The sequence below is a fragment of the Oncorhynchus mykiss genome, chromosome 31 (assembly GCF_013265735.2).
Source record: "Oncorhynchus mykiss isolate Arlee chromosome 31, USDA_OmykA_1.1, whole genome shotgun sequence".
Lineage (NCBI taxonomy): Eukaryota > Metazoa > Chordata > Actinopteri > Salmoniformes > Salmonidae > Oncorhynchus > Oncorhynchus mykiss.
The window spans coordinates 30,525,895-30,547,342 of record NC_050571.1 but is presented as its reverse complement, the minus strand read 5'-3'; the positions used below and the strand labels follow the sequence as shown (position 1 = coordinate 30,547,342).

The 21,448-nt window shown below is 45.2% G+C and overlaps 1 protein-coding gene across 1 annotated transcript; it reads left to right on the top strand.

Moving 5' to 3' along the window:
- Positions 1–15,107: 15,107 nt before the first annotated feature.
- Positions 15,108–20,903, top strand: LOC110504987 (serine protease 23). The gene is made up of 2 exons (XM_021583911.2): positions 15,108–15,799; positions 18,616–20,903. The coding sequence occupies exon 2, from the start codon at positions 18,633–18,635 to the stop codon at positions 19,797–19,799; it is 1,167 nt and encodes a 388-aa protein (XP_021439586.2). The 5' UTR covers positions 15,108–15,799; positions 18,616–18,632; the 3' UTR covers positions 19,800–20,903.
- Positions 20,904–21,448: the final 545 nt, after the last annotated feature.

The following is a 21,448-nucleotide window of genomic DNA, read 5'->3' as shown; positions in this document are numbered from 1 at the left end:
GTGCAGATCTAACTCCCACTATCGGCTGCCTAGTCTATGCAGGTATAGGGTTCTACCAAGAACCGTTTTCATCTGAAGAACCCTTTTTGGAAGACAAAGTTGTAACGAGGCAAAGGGTTCTACTTAGAACCTTTCATATCCTAAGAACCATGTTTAAAAGGAAGGGTTCTTTGATGATTCTTTGTGTGGGAAGAAGGATTCTTTGAAAGACAAGAAGGGTTCTACAAAGAAGCCTTTTGAATGTGAATAAGCTTTTTAATTGTAAATGTTTTTCTTCTTTTAAATAGTACCTGAGTATTAGTGTTTACCTCAGTGTTTAAACTTTAACATCAGTGGTTTAAGTAATCTGATAACTCTAAAAAGATATGTGAGAATATCTACCTATATGTGAATATTTGTGCATTTATCTGCTATTCCCGTAATCATTTTACATATACAGTACAGACATAGTTGACATCTTTGCCATGATTTCTGTCTTTCAAATTAGTATTTTCTGTGATTTTATTGAGCAGAGAATAGTATTATTAAAGGGAATATGAGTGAACCAGCAGTGTATTGTGTGGTACACAGCAAATTGGCAATGTTTTTTTCACCAGTGTAATATTGCTAGTGTTGAATCAGAAGTTAAATTAACTTAACACTCAGTGGTGTAAAATAATCCCAGTGTTGGTGTTAATAACCAGAGTTCTGTGTGATTGTGTCATTTTAACTCTGTGTAGAGTAAAACACTCAAAACCACGCCCATCATTATTATATTTTCCAGCATGCTCTATTGCAGGTTGATTTTCCGAATTGCTTGTTTCAATATCTGTGTTTTTGCATGTACATTGACTGGTTGAATAATCTTATGTTACACAAAGATAACATACATTTTTCAAAATTATTCCAATCTGTTAGTAGTTGGACGTATTTCACCCATTACTGAGATGGTTGTTCCAGTTTAGATGACATAGGTAGTCTCATTATTCAAGTTCCAGTTGGTGGATGTCCTGACTCTGCCTGGATTCCAATTGGAATTACACATCCCTTTGCAAGCCAGCACAATGTGACTTGCAAGCCTGATCTGGCCTGTAAAGCACGCGTTTCCCAACACCACTGTGTAAGGGTATAATTAGGCCCTCAAAGAAAGGCTTTGTTATATACGTCACAAAGAGTTGAATTTTAAATGCTAATAAGGCTGGTGGAACCGTTCATAGAGGGTTATAGGAGGAACCCTTCAAAGATAAAAGGGTTCTCGGTAGAACCCTTCTAAGAGGGTTCTAGGAAGATGAGAGATCCATAAACAAATTATCTGTGCACTTTCTTCTCAATACAAAATTCAGGAACTCATGTAGTGCCCCCGTGAGGCAAATTTATAATAATCTTCCATCTGGCTTTATATGCAAAACCGTGGAAAACAAGACTGATTCTGTCCATTCCTGCTACTTATGGTTTGATCTGATCAGGTTGATCTCACTGGACTAGACCGCTAGATCACCCTCTAGTTTCCATGGCTCCAGCCCAAACATGGAGATGAGGGTTGTTAGGGCTAGAGGTTGGTGTGGAGTGACAGGACACAGTTTTCAAACTCTCGTATCCCATACCCTTCAAATGCCTACACTGGTTAAGGACTCATCGTCTCAAAGTGATTCTAGCTTACATTCCTTATTTCTGTTTTGCTAATTGTGTTTTCACATTACTTCCTGCTCGCTGCCAAATGACCTCATGCAGAGGGGGAAGCAGGGCTGAAGATGTACCCTGTAGGTCCTGCAGGAGGACCAGAGACCAGTGGGAGGAAAGGTACAGGGGAAACACAGAGAATTGTTTATTTTATTAACTAGGCAAGTCAGTAAAGAACATATTCTTATTTACAATGACAGCTTAGGAACAGTGGGTTAGCTGCCTTGTTCAGGGGCAGAACGACAGATTTTTACCTTGTCAGCTCAGGGATTTTATCTAGCAACCTTTCAATTACTGGCCCAATTCTCTAACCACTAGGCTACCTGCCACCCCAACACAGAGAAAGGGAGCCAGGGAGGACAGGGAGAGAGACAGAAAAAAAGTGGGTAGAAAAGGAGAGGGATTTGAGGGCATACATTATAGCATCACATGAGAGGTTAATTGTATGTGAAAAACATAGTCCTACTCTACATAATAACTAATGAGAATCCACATAAAAGGCATTTAGAAAAAAATGCCATTGTGGTCTTCATGATTATGGATGAAACGCAGACCGAGGCAGATTTTTACAAGGGAGAGGGAAACAAAAGGAGAGAACTACTATGTGGCCTACCAGACACATGGGGAGGACTTTGACGAGAAAAGGAGGAAGGGGGAGTTATAAATATAACTGAACGATTAAAGAGAACCATAAAATACTGGAGTGCTGGAGAGTGAGTGCAGAAAGGGGACGTTGTTTGTGTTCATAGCTCAGCACTCTAAAAGAGTTACACTCTGTAGGCTATGAATTTCAAGGAGGACATTGAGAATTGTTAGTGACAGCAGGCTCAGGCGGTAAGGGGGTCAAGACTTGTGGCCGTTGTTATGAAAGGATAATTCCTAACTATTGTGAGGCCCACTGGCTTGAATCTGAAGAATTATCGGATTAAAGAGTACAGAGACAACCCCTGTGATCTTGTTAATAACCGCTGTTTGCTTGGAGAACTGTCGTGGGGCCGGCCTGCATGTCAGCTAAGTGATTACACAAGGTCTGATCCCCGGGCCCACCATGGTGGAACTAAACGGGCAAAGGGAGTGTGTGTGTCCAGCTGCACACTGACCATGCCAGAGGTTATAACCTACCTGTGAGAGACATAAGGTATAGATTACAATGCTCATTGAATGAGAGCATCACCTTTACCATAAAAGGCTCTTATGCTACTGTAATCTCCATAAAATCCTTTAGAACTCGTCTCTGTTTGACTGTAAGGAATAGCTTATAGGGTATGAGCAGGGTGTTTGTACAGTATGGAAAATGCAGGCTTTGACTTGCGTCTAGCATGGCAGACCATTTCAATGGAAATTTGAGATATGCCTATTCACACATACCCAGCGTGAACTCACTCATCTGGAATCTTTACTGTTTCCTCCCGGCTGAATCCGCTTTGCCTCAAACTCTGACTGCCATAAGTAATAAGATATATTAGCAAACGCTAAAGAAACTTGAAACAGTGACGTTAGGCAAACACAAATGTAACCGCTTGTCAGCTTTAACATAATAGTTACACTTTCATACTCTGTTTTTCTATCTCACATTCCCCGTTCTCCCGGCTTGGGTTGACAAACTAATAACCGTCTCCCTGAAGAGTGGTCATACACAAATGATGAAGACAGCCATGTCCCGTGGGGGGAAAGGGGGGTGCCTGCTTTGTTGGTTCAACTGAATCATCTCAGAAATAGTTACTATGGTTCTGGGAGAGAGGGGAAGAGAGAGGGGCCACTAACCTTCAGGACCAGTGAGTGGAGACGGTGCTCTTTAAAAGGAGACGTTTTCAACATTTTACTGGACCGAAACGTTTTAACAAAGCGCCCTCCTCCCTGTGAGTCTCTCTCTCCTGGGTGAAGCGTGAATCCCAGGTCGGGCCAGGAACAACCGTTCCACTGTACTCCTGGCAGGAGACAGTCCGGAGACCGGGCTCCTGCAGAATTCTTTTGTTTTTACAGCATCTCATTAGGGCCTCCTAAAATCCCAAATCTCATTGAAATATGATGAATGCTTCAAATTGGTCTGTTGATGTTCGATATTGTATCACATGTATGATTGTAGAGACAATGCCAGAGAGGCGTGAGTGTGTGAGAGGGTAATCTAGACAAGGACCTAGAAAAAGGAGATTAGGAATCTTAGTAGTTTTGATGCCAAACACACGCAGAGGAAATCTTTCTCTCCCTTGCTAACTCCCCTGCTGTGACACAGTTCATGTTTGCCCAAAGTCAGAGTGATACCATCAGTGGAGACGGCTTGGCTGCAGCTTGACACATTTACACCTTCTGGGCTGTTCCTACCAACAAGATATACAGTGCCTTGCGAAAGTATTCGGCCCCCTTGAACTTTGCGACCCTTTGCCACATTTCAGGCTTCAAACATAAAGATATAAAACTGTATTTTTTGTGAAGAATCAACAACAAGTGGGACACAATCATGAAGTGGAACGACATTTATTGGATATTTCAAACTTTTTTAACAAATCAAAAACAGAAAAATTGGGCGTGCAAAGTTATTCAGCCCCTTCACTTTCAGTGCAGCAAACTCTCTCCAGAAGTTCAGTGAGGATCTCTGAATGATCCAATGTTGACCTAAATGACTAATGATGATAAATACAATCCACCTGTGTGTAATCAAGTCTCCGTATAAATGCACCTGCACTGTGATAGTCTCAGAGGTCTGTTAAAAGCGCAGAGAGCATCATGAAGAACAAGGAACACACCAGGCAGGTCCGAGATACTGTTGTGTAGAAGTTTAAAGCCGGATTTGGATACAAAAAGATTTCCCAAGCTTTAAACATCCCAAGGAGCACTGTGCAAGCGATAATATTGAAATGGAAGGAGTATCAGACCACTGCAAATCTACCAAGACCTGGCCGTCCCTCTAAACTTTCAGCTCATACAAGGAGAAGACTGATCAGAGATGCAGCCAAGAGGCCCATGATCACTCTGGATGAACTGCAGAGATCTACAGCTGAGGTGGGAGACTCTGTCCATAGGACAACAATCAGTCATATATTGCACAAATCTGGCCTTTATGGAAGAGTGGCAAGAAGAAAGCCATTTCTTAAAGATATCCATAAAAAGTGTTGTTTAAAGTTTGCCACAAGCCACCTGGGAGACACACCAAACATGTGGAAGAAGGTGCTCTGGTCAGATGAAACCAAAATTGAACTTTTTGGCAACAATGCAAAACGTTATGTTTGGCGTAAAAGCAACACAGCTCATCACACTGAACACACCATCCCCACTGTCAAACATGGTGGTGGCAGCATCATGGTTTGGGCCTGCTTTTCTTCAGCAGGGACAGGGAAGATGGTTAAAATTGATGGGAAGATGGATGGAGCCAAATACAGGACCATTCTGGAAGAAAACCTGATGGAGTCTGCAAAAGACCTGAGACTGGGACGGAGATTTGTCTTCCAACAAGACAATGATCCAAAACATAAAGCAAAATCTACAATGGAATGGTTCAAAAATAAACATATCCAGGTGTTAGAATGGCCAAGTCAAAGTCCAGACCTGAATCCAATCGAGAATCTGTGGAAAGAACTGAAAACTGCTGTTCACAAATGCTCTCCATCCAACCTCACTGAGCTCGAGCTGTTTTGCAAGGAGGAATGGGAAAACATTTCAGTCTCTCAATGTGCAAAACTGATAGAGACATACCCCAAGCGACTTACAGCTGTAATCGCAGCAAATGTTGGAGCTACAAAGTATTAACTTAAGGGGGCTGAATAATTTTGTACGCCCAATTTTTCAGTTTTTGATTTGTTAAAAAAGTTTGAAATATCCAATAAATGTCGTTCCACTTCATGATTGTGTCCCACTTGTTGTTGATTCTTCACAAAAAAATACAGTTTTATATCTTTATGTTTGAAGCCTGAAATGTGGCAAAAGGTTGCAAAGTTCAAGGGGGCCGAATACTTTCACAAGGCACTGTAAGACCCCTCCAGTTTAATGTGGCTTCTATTGCCAGGCAAATTGCTGTAATTGACCATAACTTTGGCCTCAATGTCCCATTATCTCAACATATCCCTGGAGTTATAGAGGAGAAGATGGATGCATCAGAAAAGCCATATACATTGCATTCAGAAAGTATTCAGACCCCTTGACTTTTTCCACATTTTGTTACATTACAGCCTTATTCTAAAATGGATTAAATGTTTGTTTTTCCTCATCAATCCACACACAATACCAAAGTGAAAACAGGTTTTTATATATTTTTTGTAAATGCAGGAGTGGCTTTGTAACAAGTCTCTGAATGTGCTTGAGCGGCCCAGCCAGAGCCCGGACTTGAACTCAATCAAACATCTCTGGAGAGGTCTGAAAATAGCTGTGCAGCAACGCTCCCCATCCAACCTGACAGAGCTTGCGATGATCTGCAGAGAAGAATGGGAGAAACTCTCCAAATACAGGTTTCCCGAGCTTGTAGCATCACACCCAAGAAGTGTTGAGTCTGGAATCGCTGCCAAAAGTGCTCCAACAAAGTACTGAATAAAGAGTTTACTTACGTAATGTGATAAATAATGTATATTTTTTATGTATAAATGTGCAAAAATGTCTAAAAATCTTTTTTGCTTTGCCAGTATGGGGTATTGTTTGTAGATTGATGAGGGGGGAAAACAATTAAATACATTTTAGAATAAGGCTGTAACGTAACAAAATGTGGAAAAAGTCAAGGGGTCTGAATACTTTTCGAATGCACTGTATTACCAACACAGACTGCTGGTCGCTTGTTAATGTGAAAAACTCATGAATCTATCTCGTATTCCAGCTCCTGGAGGCATTAGGCAAGCTGTGATGGGGTTGGTCCCTGTCATTGACCTGGATTTAAACCTTTATTTTAAGCCTTTCCAGAAATGAAAATTAGACCAAATGAAAGCAATTGTCTGAGGATGGTGCTGGACCATCTGACATGAAAATAAATGGGGAAAGTATGATGAAAAATCTTGAAATAAAGGTTCAAATCCAGGTCATGTTACACAATTAACCAAAACACAGGGTCCTAGTGCTGAACCATACCGAAATAGTTTAAGGCGGGGGGATAAGAGGTCAAAGTGTAAACCTTTGCTAGGTATGTGTGAGATTCACAGTTAGGATGCGTGCACACCCACTTGAGGACAACAGCAGACACATTGTGTTGAGAGAGCTTGACTTGTGTCCTTGCTGGTAGATTCCACAGCATTCCAGAAAGTGCCGGGGCCTGTGAGTGAGACCTGTGTTTCAGCGCCAGTGAACTGTTCAATCTCCCACACGTTCACATAGGGCCTGATGATACCCCCAAAAAGATCAAGGTCAGTGGGTAAATCTGAATGGGATGTGGGTAGGGAATGGATGAACAATGAAGACCACCACCACAACATGCCCCAACATCTCAGGAATTCCTCTGCCTGCCTGTGGGCTATAATCACTCGATCCAGTAATAACGATGAATGTGTCTTCGTTCCGGTGTTTCATCAAATCCTACAGTATATGATGGAAAATGTTGCGGATGGAGAAGTTTAATGGCAGCCATTGCCACTCATACCTTAAGTAGTGTGTTTTGTTCTGGGATAATCCACATGGACCACTGGAAACCGTACTGGCAGCCTGTGAGTTTAAAAATACATTTTAATATTCATCTGTTTTTTATTATTAGTTGTTTCTTTTTGTATGTCTTTTTTCATTTTTTCCACCCTTTTTTCTCCCCAATTGGTAGTTACAGTCTTGTCCCATCGCTGGAACTCCCATACGGACTCAGGAGAGGCGAAGGTCGAGATCCATGTGTCCTCCCAAACACAACCCTGCAATGCCTCACTGCAAACTTAACCCGGAAGCCAGCCACACCAATGTGTCAGAGGAAACACCGTACACCTGGCGACCGTGTCAGGGTGCATGCGCCCTGCCCGCCACAGGAGTTGCAAGAGCGAGATGGGACAAGGACATCACTGCCAGTCAAACCCTGGACAATTTTGCGTCGCCTCATGCGACACAGCCCAGTGTCGAACCAGGATCTGTAGTGATGCAGTGCAGCCCCCCATATATTTGCCTTAAAATCAATCTAGGATTGTTCACCCCAATACATGTCAGACATGCTTTTAAGTTATGTATCCAGTAGGTCCCTCAGGTCCTCTGACACTGGCCTTTTAACGATCCCAAAGCCTAGGACCAAGAGGCATGGAGAGACAGCCTTTAGAACAGCCTGCTAGAGAAGCCGAGGGGAGCCAAAACTGTGGAAATATTTAAAAGGGCTCTTCAAATACCCCTTTTTTGCTGTGCTTTTCCTTAGGGTGCTTTTTAGTCTTTCAGGTTTTATTCTTCTTTTGGTTTTTATACTCCGATGTTTGGTGTGTAGTAAAATGTTATGTTTTTATTGTTTTGTTGAATTTATTTGTTTTTCTTGTGCAGCGCATTGTGTTGCATCCACGTCTGAAATGTGCTATATAAATAAAGCTTTATTTGATTTTAAATACTGTAGTAGCCTACATTATAGCCTGCTTAGTAAGTCCATGTCTGTTGCTTTTTTGGCAACTGTCAGCAACTCAGTGCCTTGCACAGACCTTTTTCTGTGTGCTCAAAATGAAAAAAGGGCACCCCCCCAGCTTACAAAAATAAACATGACTTTCATAAATTCATATCTTGAAATTCATAACACACCAAACGCCTCTGTAGCAAAAAAAATTAACATTTTTGAGCATAGGCCTATTTATTTATGCAACGTGTAAAATAGGGACCTAGTAGCAGGCAGCAGGAAGGTAGAGGTGTACATGGTGGTTGAATTGATTTACAAAGCGCTGGTGATGATGGTGATAAATGCACAATTCAATTATAATTACAAAGTTATAGACTTCAAACTGTCTACACACAATACCCCATAATGTCAAAGTGGAAATATATGTTTTTGAAATGTTTACAAATTAATACAAAATTTAACACTGAAATGTCTTGAGTCAATAAGTATTCAACCCCTTTTTTTATGGCAAGACTAAATAAGCAGACATGCTTGATGAGCTTGATGAAGTTATTAATTACACTTCGGATGGTGTATCAATACACCCAGTCACTACAAAGATACAGGCGTCCACGCTAACTCAGTTGCTGGAGAGGAAGGAACCGCTCAGGGATTTTACCATGAGGTCAATGGTGACTTTATAACAGTTACAAAATGGCTGTTTAATGGCTGTGATAGGAGAAAACTGAGGATGGCTCAACAACATTGTAGTTACTCCACAATACTAACCTAAATGACAGAGTGAAAAGAAGGTTGTCAGGTGCGTGAATGAGGACCCAAAAGCGAATTAACAAACAGAGTTTCTTTAATGATGAACACACGTGGGCTCAGATGGACAGGTAGATTCCGACAGGACAGGACAAGGTTGCAGCAAACACGATGATAGTCTGGTTCAGGCATGAGACACACAAACAAGAATCCGACAAAGACAGGAGCAGAAACAGAGAGAGATATAGGGACCTAATCAGAGGGAAAAAGGGAACAGGTGGGAAAAGGGGTGAATGAGGTAGTCAGAGAAGACAAGGAACAGCTGGGGGAAAGAGGGACAGAAACGGTAACCTAGTACGACCAGCAGAGGGAGACAGGGTGAAAGGAAAGGACAGAAACAAGACACAACATGACAATACATGACAGTACCCGCCCACTCACCGAGCGCCTCCTGGCGCACTCGAGGAGGAAACCTGGCGGCAACGGAGGAAATCCTCGATCAGCGCACGGTCCAGCACGTCCCGAGAGGGAACCCAACTCCTCTCCTCAGGACCGTACCCCTCCCAATCTACGAGGTACTGGTGACCACGGCCCCGAGGACGCATGTCCAAAATCCTACGGACCCTGTAGATGGGTGCGCCCTCGACAAGGATGGGGGGGGGGGGGCAGACGAGCGGGGGCGCGAAGAACGGGCTTGATACAGGAGACATGGAAGACCGTGTGGACGCGACGAAGGTATCGCGGAAGAAGAAGTCGAACTGCGACAGGATTAATGACCCGAGAAATACGGAACGGACCAATGAACCGCGGGGTCAACTTGCGAGAAGCCGTCTTAAGGGGAAGGTTCTGAGTGGAGAGCCAAACTCTCTGACCGCGACAATATCTAGGACTCTTAGTTCTACGCTTATTAGCAGCCCTCACAGTCTGCGTCCTATAACGGCAAAGTGCAGACCTGACCCTCTTCCAGGTGCGCTCGCAACGTTGGACAAAAGCCTGAGCGGAGGGGACGCTGGACTCGGCGAACTGAGATGAGAACAGCGGAGGCTGGTACCCGAGGCTACTCTGAAAAGGAGATAGCCCGGTCGCAGACGAAGGAAGCGAGTTGTGGGCGTATTCTGCCCAGGGGAGCTGTTCTGACCAAGACGCAGGGTTGCGAAAAGAAAGACTGCGTAAGATGCGACCAATAGTCTGATTGGCCCGTTCTGCTTGACCGTTAGACTGGGGGTGAAAGCCGGAAGAGAGACTGACGGAAGCCCCAATCAAACGGCAAAACTCCCTCCAAAATTGAGACGTGAATTGCGGACCTCTGTCCGAAACGACGTCTGACGGAAGGCCATGAATTCTGAAAACATTCTCGATGATGATTTGTGCCGTCTCTTTAGCAGAAGGAAGCTTAGCAAGGGGAATGAAATGAGCCGCCTTAGAGAACCTATCGACAACCGTAAGAATAACAGTCTTCCCCGCTGACGAAGGCAGTCCGGTGACAAAATCTAAGGCGATGTGAGACCACGGTCGAGAGGGAATGGGAAGCGGCCTGAGACGGCCGGCAGGAGGGGAGTTACCGGACTTAGTCTGCGCGCAGACCGAACAAGCAGCCACGAAACGACGCGTGTCATGCTCCCGGGTGGGCCACCAAAAACGCTGGCGAATGGAAGCAAGCGTACCCCGAACGCCAGGGTGGCCGGCTAACTTGGCAGAGTGAGCCCACTGAAGAACGGCCAGACGAGTAGGAACGGGAACGAAAAGAAGGTTCCTAGGACAAGCGCGCGGCGACGGAGTGTGAGTGAGCGCTTGCTTTACCTGCCTCTCAATTCCCCAGACAGTCAACCCGACAACACGCCCCTCAGGGAGAATCCCCTCGGGGTCAGTGGAGGCTACTGAAGAACTGAAGAGACGAGATAAAGCATCAGGCTTGGTGTTCTTAGAGCCCGGACGATAAGAAATCACGAACTCGAAACGAGCGAAAAACAGCGCCCAACGCGCCTGACGCGCATTAAGTCGTTTGGCAGAACGGATGTACTCAAGGTTCCTATGGTCAGTCCAAACGACAAAAGGAACGGTCGCCCCCTCCAACCACTGTCGCCATTCGCCTAGGGCTAACCGGATGGCGAGCAGTTCGCGGTTTCCCACATCATAGTTACGTTCCGACGGCGACAGGCGATGAGAAAAATACGCGCATGGGTGGACCTTGTCGTCAGAGAGGGAGCGCTGAGAAAGAATGGCTCCCACGCCCACCTCTGACGCGTCAACCTCGACAACGAACTGTCTAGAGACGTCAGGTGTAACAAGGATAGGAGCGGATGTAAAACGATTCTTGAGGAGATCAAAAGCTCCCTGGGCGGAAACGGACCACTTAAAGCACGTCTTGACAGAAGTAAGGGCTGTGAGAGGAGCTGCCACCTGACCGAAATTACGGATGAAACGACGATAGAAGTTCGCGAAGCCGAGAAAGCGCTGCAGCTCGACGCGTGACTTAGGGGCGGGCCAATCAATGACAGCTTGGACCTTAGCGGGATCCATCTTAATGCCTTCAGCGGGAAATAACAGAACCGAGAAATGTGACGGAGGAGGCATGAAAAGTGCACTTCTCAGCCTTCACAAAAAGACAATTCTCTAAAAGGCGCTGGAGGACACGTTGAACGTGCTAAACATGAATCTGGAGTGACGGTGAAAAAAATCAGGATATCGTCAAGGTAAACGAAAACAAAGATGTTCAGCATGTCTCTCAGGACATCATTGACTAATGCCTGAAAGACAGCTGGAGCGTTAGCGAGGCCGAAAGGAAGAACCCGGTATTCAAAGTGCCCTAACGGAGTGTTAAACGCCGTCTTCCACTCGTCCCCCTCCCTGATGCGCACGAGATGGTAAGCGTTACGAAGGTCCAACTTAGTGAAAAACCTGGCTCCCTGCAGGATCTCGAAGGCTGAAGACATAAGAGGAAGCGGATAACGATTCTTCACTGTTATGTCATTCAGCCCTCGATAATCTATGCAGGGGCGCAGAGACCCGTCCTTCTTCTTGACAAAAAAAAACCCCGCTCCGGCGGGAGAGGAGGAGGGGACTATGGTACCGGCGTCAAGAGCTACAGACAAATAATCCTCGAGAGCCTTACGTTCGGGAGCCGACAGAGAGTATAGTCTACCCCGGGGGGGAGTGGTTCCCGGAAGGAGATCAATACTACAATCATACGACCGGTGTGGAGGAAGAGAGGTGGCCCTGGACCGACTGAACACCGTGCGCAGATCGTGATATTCCTCCGGCACCCCTGTCAAATCACCAGGCTCCTCCTGTGAAGAAGAGACAGAGGAAACAGGAGGGATAGCAGACATTAAACATTTCACATGACAAGAGACGTTCCAGGAGAGGATAGAATTACTAGACCAATTAATGGAAGGATTATGACAAACTAGCCAGGGATGGCCCAAAACAACAGGTGTAAAAGGTGAACGAAAAATTAAAAAAGAAATGGTTTCGCTATGATTACCAGAAACAGTGAGGGTTAAAGGTAGCGTCTCACGCTGAATCCTGGGGAGAGGACTACCATCCAGGGCGAACAAGGCCGTGGACTCCCTTAACTGTCTGAGAGGAATGTCATGTTCCCGAGCCCAGGTCTCGTCCATAAAACAGCCCTCCGCCCCAGAGTCTATTAAGGCACTGCAGGAAGCTGACGAACCGGTCCAGCGTAGATGGACCGACAAGGTAGTGCAGGATCTTGAAGGAGAGACAGGAGTAGTAGCGCTCACCAGTAGCCCTCCGCTTACTGATGAGCTCTGGCTTTTACTGGACATGAAGTGACAAAATGACCAGCAGAACCGCAATAGAGACAGAGGCGGTTGGTGATTCTCCGTTCCCTCTCCTTAGTCGAGATGCGGATACCTCCCAGCTGCATAGGCTCAGCTCCCGAGCCGGCAGAGGAAGATGGTAGTGATGCGGAGAGGGGGGCAACGGAGAACGCGAGCTCCTTTCCACGAGCTCGGTGACGAAGATCAACCCGTCGCTCAATGCGAATAGCGAGTTCAATCAAGGAATCCACGCTGGAAGGAACCTCCCGGGAGAGAATCTCATCCTTTACCTCTGCGCGGAGACCCTCCAGAAGACGAGCGAGCAAAGCCGGCTCGTTCCAGCCACTGGAGGCAGCAAGAGTGCGAAACTCAATAGAGTAGTCTGTTATGGATCGATTGCCTTGACATAGGGAAGACAGGGCCCTGGAAGCCTCCTCCCCAAAAACAGATCGATCAAAAACCCGTATCATCTCCTCCTTAAAGTCCTGATACTGGTTAGTACACTCAGCCCTTGCCTCCCAGATTGCCGTGCCCCACTCACGAGCCCGTCCAATAAGGAGAGATATGACGTAGGCGACATGAGCAGTGCTCCTGGCGTAAGTGTTGGGCTGGAGAGAAAACACAATATCACACTGGGTGAGGAACGAGCGGCATTCAGTGGGCTCCCCAGAGTAACACGGCGGGTTATTGATTCTGGGCTCCGGAGATTCGAAAGCCCTGGAAGTGGCCGGTGGATCGAGGCGGAGATGGTGAACCTGTTCTGTGAGGTTGGAGACTTGGGTGGCCAGGGTCTCAACGGCATGTCGAGCAGCAGACAATTCCTGCTCGTGTCTGCCTAGCATCGCTCCCTGGATCTCGACGGCTGAGTGGAGAGGATCCGAAGTCGCTGGGTCCATTCTTGGTCGGATTCTTCTGTCAGGTGCGTGAATGAGGACCCAAAAGCGAATTAACAAACAGAGTTTCTTTAATGATGAACACACGTGGGCTCAGATGGACAGGTAGATTCCGACAGGACAGGACAAGGTTGCAGCAAACACGATGATAGTCTGGTTCAGGCATGAGACACACAAACAAGAATCCGACAAAGACAGGAGCAGAAACAGAGAGAGATATAGGGACCTAATCAGAGGGAAAAAGGGAACAGGTGGGAAAAGGGGTGAATGAGGTAGTCAGAGAAGACAAGGAACAGCTGGGGGAAAGAGGGACAGAAACGGTAACCTAGTACGACCAGCAGAGGGAGACAGGGTGAAAGGAAAGGACAGAAACAAGACACAACATGACAATACATGACAAAGGTAGCCTGTACAGAATAAAAATATTCCAAAATATTATTGTTTGCAACAAGGCACTAAAGTAACACTGCATACAATGTGGCAAAGCAATTCACTTTTTGTCCTGAATACAAAGTGTTATGTTTGGGGAAAATCCAATACAACACATTTCATTTTTTAAATTTAAACTTTATTTAACTAGGCAAGTCAGTTAAGAAAGAAATCTTATTGACAATGATTTACTATTACAATGACTGAGTACCACTCTCCATATTTTCAAGCATAGTGGTGGCTGCATCATGTTATGGGTATGTTTGTAATCGTTAAGGACAAGGGAGTTTTTCAGGGTGAAAAAAAAGACTGGGGAGTTTTTCAAGATGAAAAGAAACAGGATGGAGCTAAGCACAAGCAAAATCCTAGAGGAAAACCTGCTTCAGTCTGCTTTCCACCAGACACTGGGAGATGAATTCACCATTCAGCAGGACAATAACCTAAAACACAAGGCCATATCTACACTGGAGTTGCTTACAAAGAAGACAGTGAATGGAATGAATAGTGTAGTGTATATATGTGATTGGCTATATATCGGGAATTGATGAACATTTACAAACAATTGACACAATGAAACCACGAGTGCGCACGAATTGGCTGGGGTTAGTGCGCATACGTGGAGAGACTTGCCTAGCGCGTCTTCGCCACACAACACAACACAACAACACACTCACTCATCATCACAAATTGTAAGCAAGCTAGTTACAGTCCCTCCAAAAGACATCGGAAAAGAGGATGGACTATCAGCTGGTCATTGATGTTGATGATTGATTTAAATATACTAGTTAGCTAGTTTGATTTATTTTACTGATTGTGATTTATTTACCTAGCTCTCTTTCTGCCTCTCTGCTGCGCATATCAGCCAACCAGACCAAATATAGATGATTATGATGATGTAGGCTAAATCAACTGTCATCAAGTATTAAACAAATGTTATTATGCCATTGTGGCAGTGGTTTATATTTAAACTAGGTTGCTAGCTACACACACTCGACCGGTGACAGCCTCTCTCAAGCAAAGCATGTTTGGGTACCGAGCTCCGTACAAGCAACCAACGGAAATGTAGCAAATAAGACAATTTTGGGGCGATTTATACCGGGCACTTTGGAATGGCAAAGGTAATGCACGTGCCTGTAGGTAGTGCACGTGCCTGCAGGGACACATTATTCTAAGAGCCTGTGGCAATTTGTGTTTTTCAGCATCTATTCGGCTCTAATTGGCAGGTGGCATTTGATATAGCTTTAGGCTTTTCACATTTGATTCACTCCCAACCCCTGTGCCAAAGTCCACTCCTGAGAGGAGAAAAAAGTTACTGTGTCACTTGGGACTTTTTTGCAGCTGAAGAACACACTGATCTTGAGCTGAGGGCTTCAAAATGTTTCAGATATGTGCTCCCCTAGTCCCCATCCTAAAAGCAAATTCTTATCCAGCTGAGAAATGCTACGGCTTTTGTATACAACAGGGGCGCTAGGACCGTGAGGGAGAGCGCCTCTAAATGTCTTTTCAGTAACATTTTCAGTTATTTGTAAGCGCCTTTGAACCGAGCAGCCGTTTAAGCGACTCCCAGGGACGGATAGTCACATTGAGTAGGAACACAAGCTTGTAGTTGACTCTCATCGATCAACTTTGCTTGGACCGAATTGATTTGGAGACGTTATTAAAGTGGCGACTAGCTCTCTGCGGGACTGTGAAGAGAGAGGGATACCTGTCACACTGAAGAGATGGGAGAAATCTGGAGAATCGAGATGCCCGGTAGTTTTGAAGGGGGCGAAAACGGGAATAGGATTTAAACACCGACTCTGTTTAACAAAAAGGTACATTGTGCATTTATTGTCTTACCCATTGTAAGTAGCCTAATAATTTGTGTTAATCATTATTTTGAATATAATTAAACCTGGTTTGTTACCTAGAGGCCACATTGTAAGATTACTTTTTTGCCTGGGAAATCTGTTACAAAGTAACTCTTGTTGCTCCACTGGATAGGCCTACTACTTACTGTAAGTGAATGTTGCATTGCTAAACATTAACTAAAGCCAAAGCCTACCTTTCCCCAGCCCCACAGAATTGTTCAGTAAGTTGAGTATACTGCCTCCCAGCACTATTCCTCTGTACTGGTGCGTCTCAATAGTGACAGAGAAAGGTACACATCATCTGTTCTCTTTGGTGGTCTGACAACAACCCACGGAGTGGACATGGGACAATACTACCTTCACTCATGATTTTGGTGAAAGACAAAATACCCAGTGAGGGGGTTTTCAGGACAAATCTCGGGCCCTGGGTAGCAGGCTGTTCTCAGAATTTCAGAGTCTTCACTTAAGGGTCAAAGGTGAGCTGTAGAATGCTGACAGGTTTCAGGTGTACAGAGGTCCATTACTGGAATGTGTGTGTGCCTTTGTAGCTTATATACAGTAGGTGTATTGGTGCTTGTTAAAAACCTCTCAGCATCTATCAGTGGGCTATAACCTTCAGTTGTCAGAAATGGGATCCATGTGGAAATGGGAATGATTTTTCAATTTCTATTGCCTTTCCAAATTAAATTGACTGCAATTGAAGTGCATTTGACATTATTCTGATGGAAAGTGTTGACACAATTTGTTGAGGTCCAGTGTCTTGTTTAAGAGAGGATTCCAAAAGGCTGTTAGGCACTGATTGGCTCTACAATGTGTTAGAGCTGGAGGATCTTTCTAATGTGGGGATCAATTTACTGTTGTGCACTTTGGGACATAAAATGGAGGGTCACCCAAACCAAACTCACCCCTCCACAACTTTTGGAAAATGGACTCACCATGAATTTTCTTGAACTATGTTATTGATTATTTTGTGCCCTTCATCAAATGCTTCCTTATTTTAGGTTAGTGTGGTTATATGTGTGGTTCGTCTCAACACACTATCCCCAATTAAAGCTAGTCTGTCTCAGACCATGGACATTATAAATGGCCCAGTCTATACAGACATTAAGAGCCCTGCTACCCCAAGCCTTCTTAAAATACATTTAGATGTGGACACATGTTAAGTACTCTGACAATGTGTTTGTAATAATGTCAGTGCAAATTGAATGGAACCCAATTAAAGATGGCTAAATGTAGATGTTTCATGTGGATGGGATCAGAGGCCAGGATGTAATGACTGCTGATAGAGACAGGTGTAGTTGTTTTTGACTGCATAGCAGTGTAGTTTAAATATGAGCACCTTTGAGTAACTGTATCTTCTCTGGCTACACTATGATATAGAATCCAGTTGTGTGGCGGGAATCTCTCTTTGTGTGGCAAATCCGGTCTGTACGTCTATGCCTCAACTTGTCTTGTTTCACTTTTAGACACCTGCTCTCTTCTAGGCCACTAGAGCCCAAGGGTCCATCATTTTCAGACCTATCGAGTTCCCCTAGTCCCTCTGAGCCTGCCAAGCACGGTCATACATAGAAAGTTAGTTCATGTTTGATGGCAGACACCACTTTGCCCCAGAGCCTTATCATAAATATGATTTGAGACACTTTTCTTTCTGCTGAACAAGCTGTAATAAAGTCCCCTTCAGTCCTTCCCACACATACACAGCACAGTGGCCAAGATTAAAAACTTAATGATACAAGGTGTTCCTCCCAGTGTGCCTCCCGAGTGGTGCAGTGGTCTAAGGCACTAGCTATGCCACTAGAGATTCTGGTTTCGAGTCCAAGCTCTGTTGCAGCCGGCCGCGACCAGGAGAACCATGGTGCGGCGCACAGTTGGCCCAGCGTCGTCTGGATTAGGGGAGGGTTTCGCCGGCAGGGATGTCCTTGTCCCGTTGTGCACTAGTGACTCCTGTGGCGGGCTGGGTGCAGTGCATGCTGACAAAGTCACCAGGTGTACGGTGTTTCTTCTGACACATTGGTGCTTCTGGGTTAAGTGGGCATTGTGTCAAGAAGCAGTGCAGATTGTCTTGGTTGTGTTTCGGAGGACACCCTGCTCTCGGCCTTTGCCTCTCCTGAGTCCGTACCGGAGTTGCAGCGATGAGACAAGACTGGAACTACCAATTGGGGATAAAAAATAAACATATGCAGTGTCATTTTCCACCATGACTGATATCCAATGTGTGCCCCAACACCTACTTTCCATCTATACTTATCTTGTGTACATAATCAGATGTTCCTCTCCTGAGGCTAATATATCAAACCTCCAACAGAACTGACATTTGAATGCCTTGCAGCATGGTTTAAAATCACATTTTATGAATAGCCCACAGTATAGGCTGGAACAGGAGCCGCGTTGTTACCTCTTAAAATAAATGAAAATTTAGACCTGCATTGCAACATGAACCTGCATTAACTGATCCCACGTGTATAGGCTCTGAGCGAGGGGATTTGGAATCCACCTGTCAGAGAGAGTGGATTGATTTTATGGGGGATTTCGGAATGTGAGTGTTTGAATGATTCACTAAAATCAGGGAGACAAGCCAGTGTTCTAATCTCCACACCGTTTTGTTGAATTAGTGATTACCTGTTTTTAAGCTTCATTAATCAAACAGGGTTTCCGCAAAGTCCATGACGTCCCTCGTTAATCTTTACCATTCCATTCCTCAAGAATAAGTGAATTCCTTATTTATTGTATTTGTGTATTGTGGTTCAATGTACGTAAAATGTATCTGTTTTTCGTTTCAGTGTTTTGATCAACGACCATGTCTCCACATCTAAACTCTGGCCTGGCTCATCCCTCCACCTCAGTGCTGCTCCTCTCGCTCCTCCTCCCCCTCTCTCTGTCATCCCGAGCCCTCCTTCACCAAGATCCCGTCCACCTCCCTTCACTGGTGCCCCATGTACCCCTGCCCCTATCCCGCTCTCGCTTCAGTGCTCAGACTCAATTGGACTTCACCACTCACTGTAACGCCAGCTGCTACCACAAGGGAGAGCAGGAGCGAAGGCGAGAGCACCTGACTGAGCAGCTGGCCTTCGAGACGCTCTATGCGGATGGTTCTCGTACCCTCACCACTATGGATGTGGAGGATGATTATGAGGGAACCATCAGTCCTGCCCTTCAACCACCACCAATGAGAGGATGGAGAGTTACCAGTCGGCACAGGCGTCAGAAACGACAGATTTACGGGGCTGATGGGCGCTTCAACATCCGCGGTGACCACTTCCTGTTGGACTACCCGTTCTCCACAGCTGTGAGGATCTCCACCGGCTGCACCGGGATCCTGGTGTCTCAACGCCACGTTCTGACCGCTGCCCACTGCGTGCATGATGGGAAGGATTACGTCAAGGGAGCCCGTAAACTGAGGGTGGGCTTCCTGACTCCTCCGTACATCAACGGCACCAAGCCCAGTCAGACCCCCACCAAGATACCCCTGGTGCGCTGGGTCCGGGTCAAAAGCACTCGTGTCCCCAAAGGCTGGATCCAGGGCCCCCAGGAGGTCAGCATGGACTTTGACTACGCCCTCCTGGAACTGCGTTGGCCCCACCGCCGGCCCTTCATGCGTCTGTCTGTGGCTCCTTCCTCTGACGACCTGGCAGGGAAACGCATCCACTTCTCTGGGTTTGACAGTGACAGGCCTGGGGAGCTGGTCTACCGCTTTTGTCCTGTGGAGGATGAGTCTAACGACCTGATCTACCAGCATTGTGATGCCCGGCCGGGGGCCAGCGGCTCGGGGGTGTACGGTCGCGTGTGGGACACGGCTCTGGAACGGTGGGAGAGGAAAGTCATCGGCATCTTCTCTGGACACCAGTGGCTGGAGATTGACGGGGAGAACCGAGACTACAACGTGGCTGTGAGATTCACCCCACTGAAGTTTGCCCAGATCTGTTACTGGGTGCATGGGAACCGAGTGGACTGTATCCAGGACTGAGGGAGAGGGGGGATGAACTAAGAGAAGATGGAGGCTATGAAGCTCATGACTGAAAAGTGATTAAAGTAAGCACAAAATCCCTTAAAGGAGATGTGGAGGAAATTACTCCTCGACTCATTCTATAACGGGCAAGAGTGAAACTGGATTTAAACCTAATAAATATTTAAAATCTTCAATACTATCTAAGAAAACAGGACTGCTAAACCTTCATGCGCCATAACATGTTTTCCTTGGAAAGGCGTGAACCACTGTGACTGTCCCTTACTCTGGAAAGTGCAGGAATGTCCCTTTGGATCAAACTCAGTTCCCTCCGTGAATGTAAATGTTTTCTGTCTCAGACTTAACTAGCTCCTTTTTTTTCGGGGTCTATGCCTCCTTTCTAACACGTCTGCTATCATCACAGCAGCTTTTAATGCACTTTTCCTTCTGGTCAGCTTCACAACACTGAGTCGATATTTCCACTGTATTAAACAGAACCACTTTTATTAGAGGGAAAAGAATAACACTGATCCTTTCCTTGCGTGCTCCCCGTCTCTCCTGTTTTATAACTGTGGTAGCAGCCGTTCATTTTCTACAATGTACTGACTCGCTTTAGCCAATGGAGGGAAATACTGGACTGATTTTCTTTATATATATCATGCTCTCCCATTGTACTCCGCATGCTTTTCAACACTTAGGGTTAAATGTGTGGGTGGGTAGTTGAATTTACAAAGATGTGGTGACGGGACGGTTTATTTGTTTAGGTAATGTCTTGGAGGATGCGAACGGTTTTGGAGAGTACAGGAACTTGTCATTGTGTTAGAAAGACGCTTGTTAAAAGGCATACTTGCCCCCAATGATCCAGAGGCGTACCTAGCCACACTGAAAACATATTGAGCCTCAATACACCAAACATGTCAAAAAGGCTCAAAGTTATAGATGGTGAAATCAATAAAATACATTCTAAAAACCTAGGAGGGGGTTTCTTACTCTGAATGCCTGCAGCATATTCAACTTGCTTTTGAGCATATGGGGGGGGGGGGCAGGAAAATCAGAAAGTTGGTAATAATTTTATTTTTTTTAAATGCCTATATCTAATTTAATAAACTGAGATTTCTATCATGATTGCTTGTCTGAGTTCTTGTGTTGTGGAAACCAGCAGGTATACAAAGAATGGCTAGCTTCTGTAAAATGGAATCCACATTTCAGAAGTGGAGTTAGAGTTCCCTCTTGTGGTCAGTATACAAATATATTTAGGATGCATGATGCCAGTGTCTCTTTATATATACTGAACAAAAATATAAACCCAAAATGTAAAGTGTTGATCCCAAGTTTCATGAGCTGAAATAAAAGATCGCAGAAATGTTCAATATGTGCACACATTTCTTTACATCCCTCCTTTGCCAAGATTATCCATCCACCTTACAGGTGTGGCATATCAAGAAGCTGATTAAACAGCATGAACATTACACAGGTCCACCTTGTGCTCGGGACAATAAAAGGCCACTCTAAAATGTGCAGTTGTCACACAACACAATCCCACAGATGTCTCAAGATTTGAGGAAGCATGCAATTAGCATGCTGACTGCAGGAAGGTCTACCAAAGTTGCCAGAAAATCAAATGTTCACTACTCTACTATAAGCCGCCTCCAAAGTTGTTTTAGAGAATT

What these genes read in the sequence shown, in the direction of transcription:
- LOC110504987 (XM_021583911.2), top strand. Translation starts at nt 18,633, where the DNA reads ATGTCTCCACATCTAAACTCTGGCCTGGCTCATCCCTCCACCTCAGTG.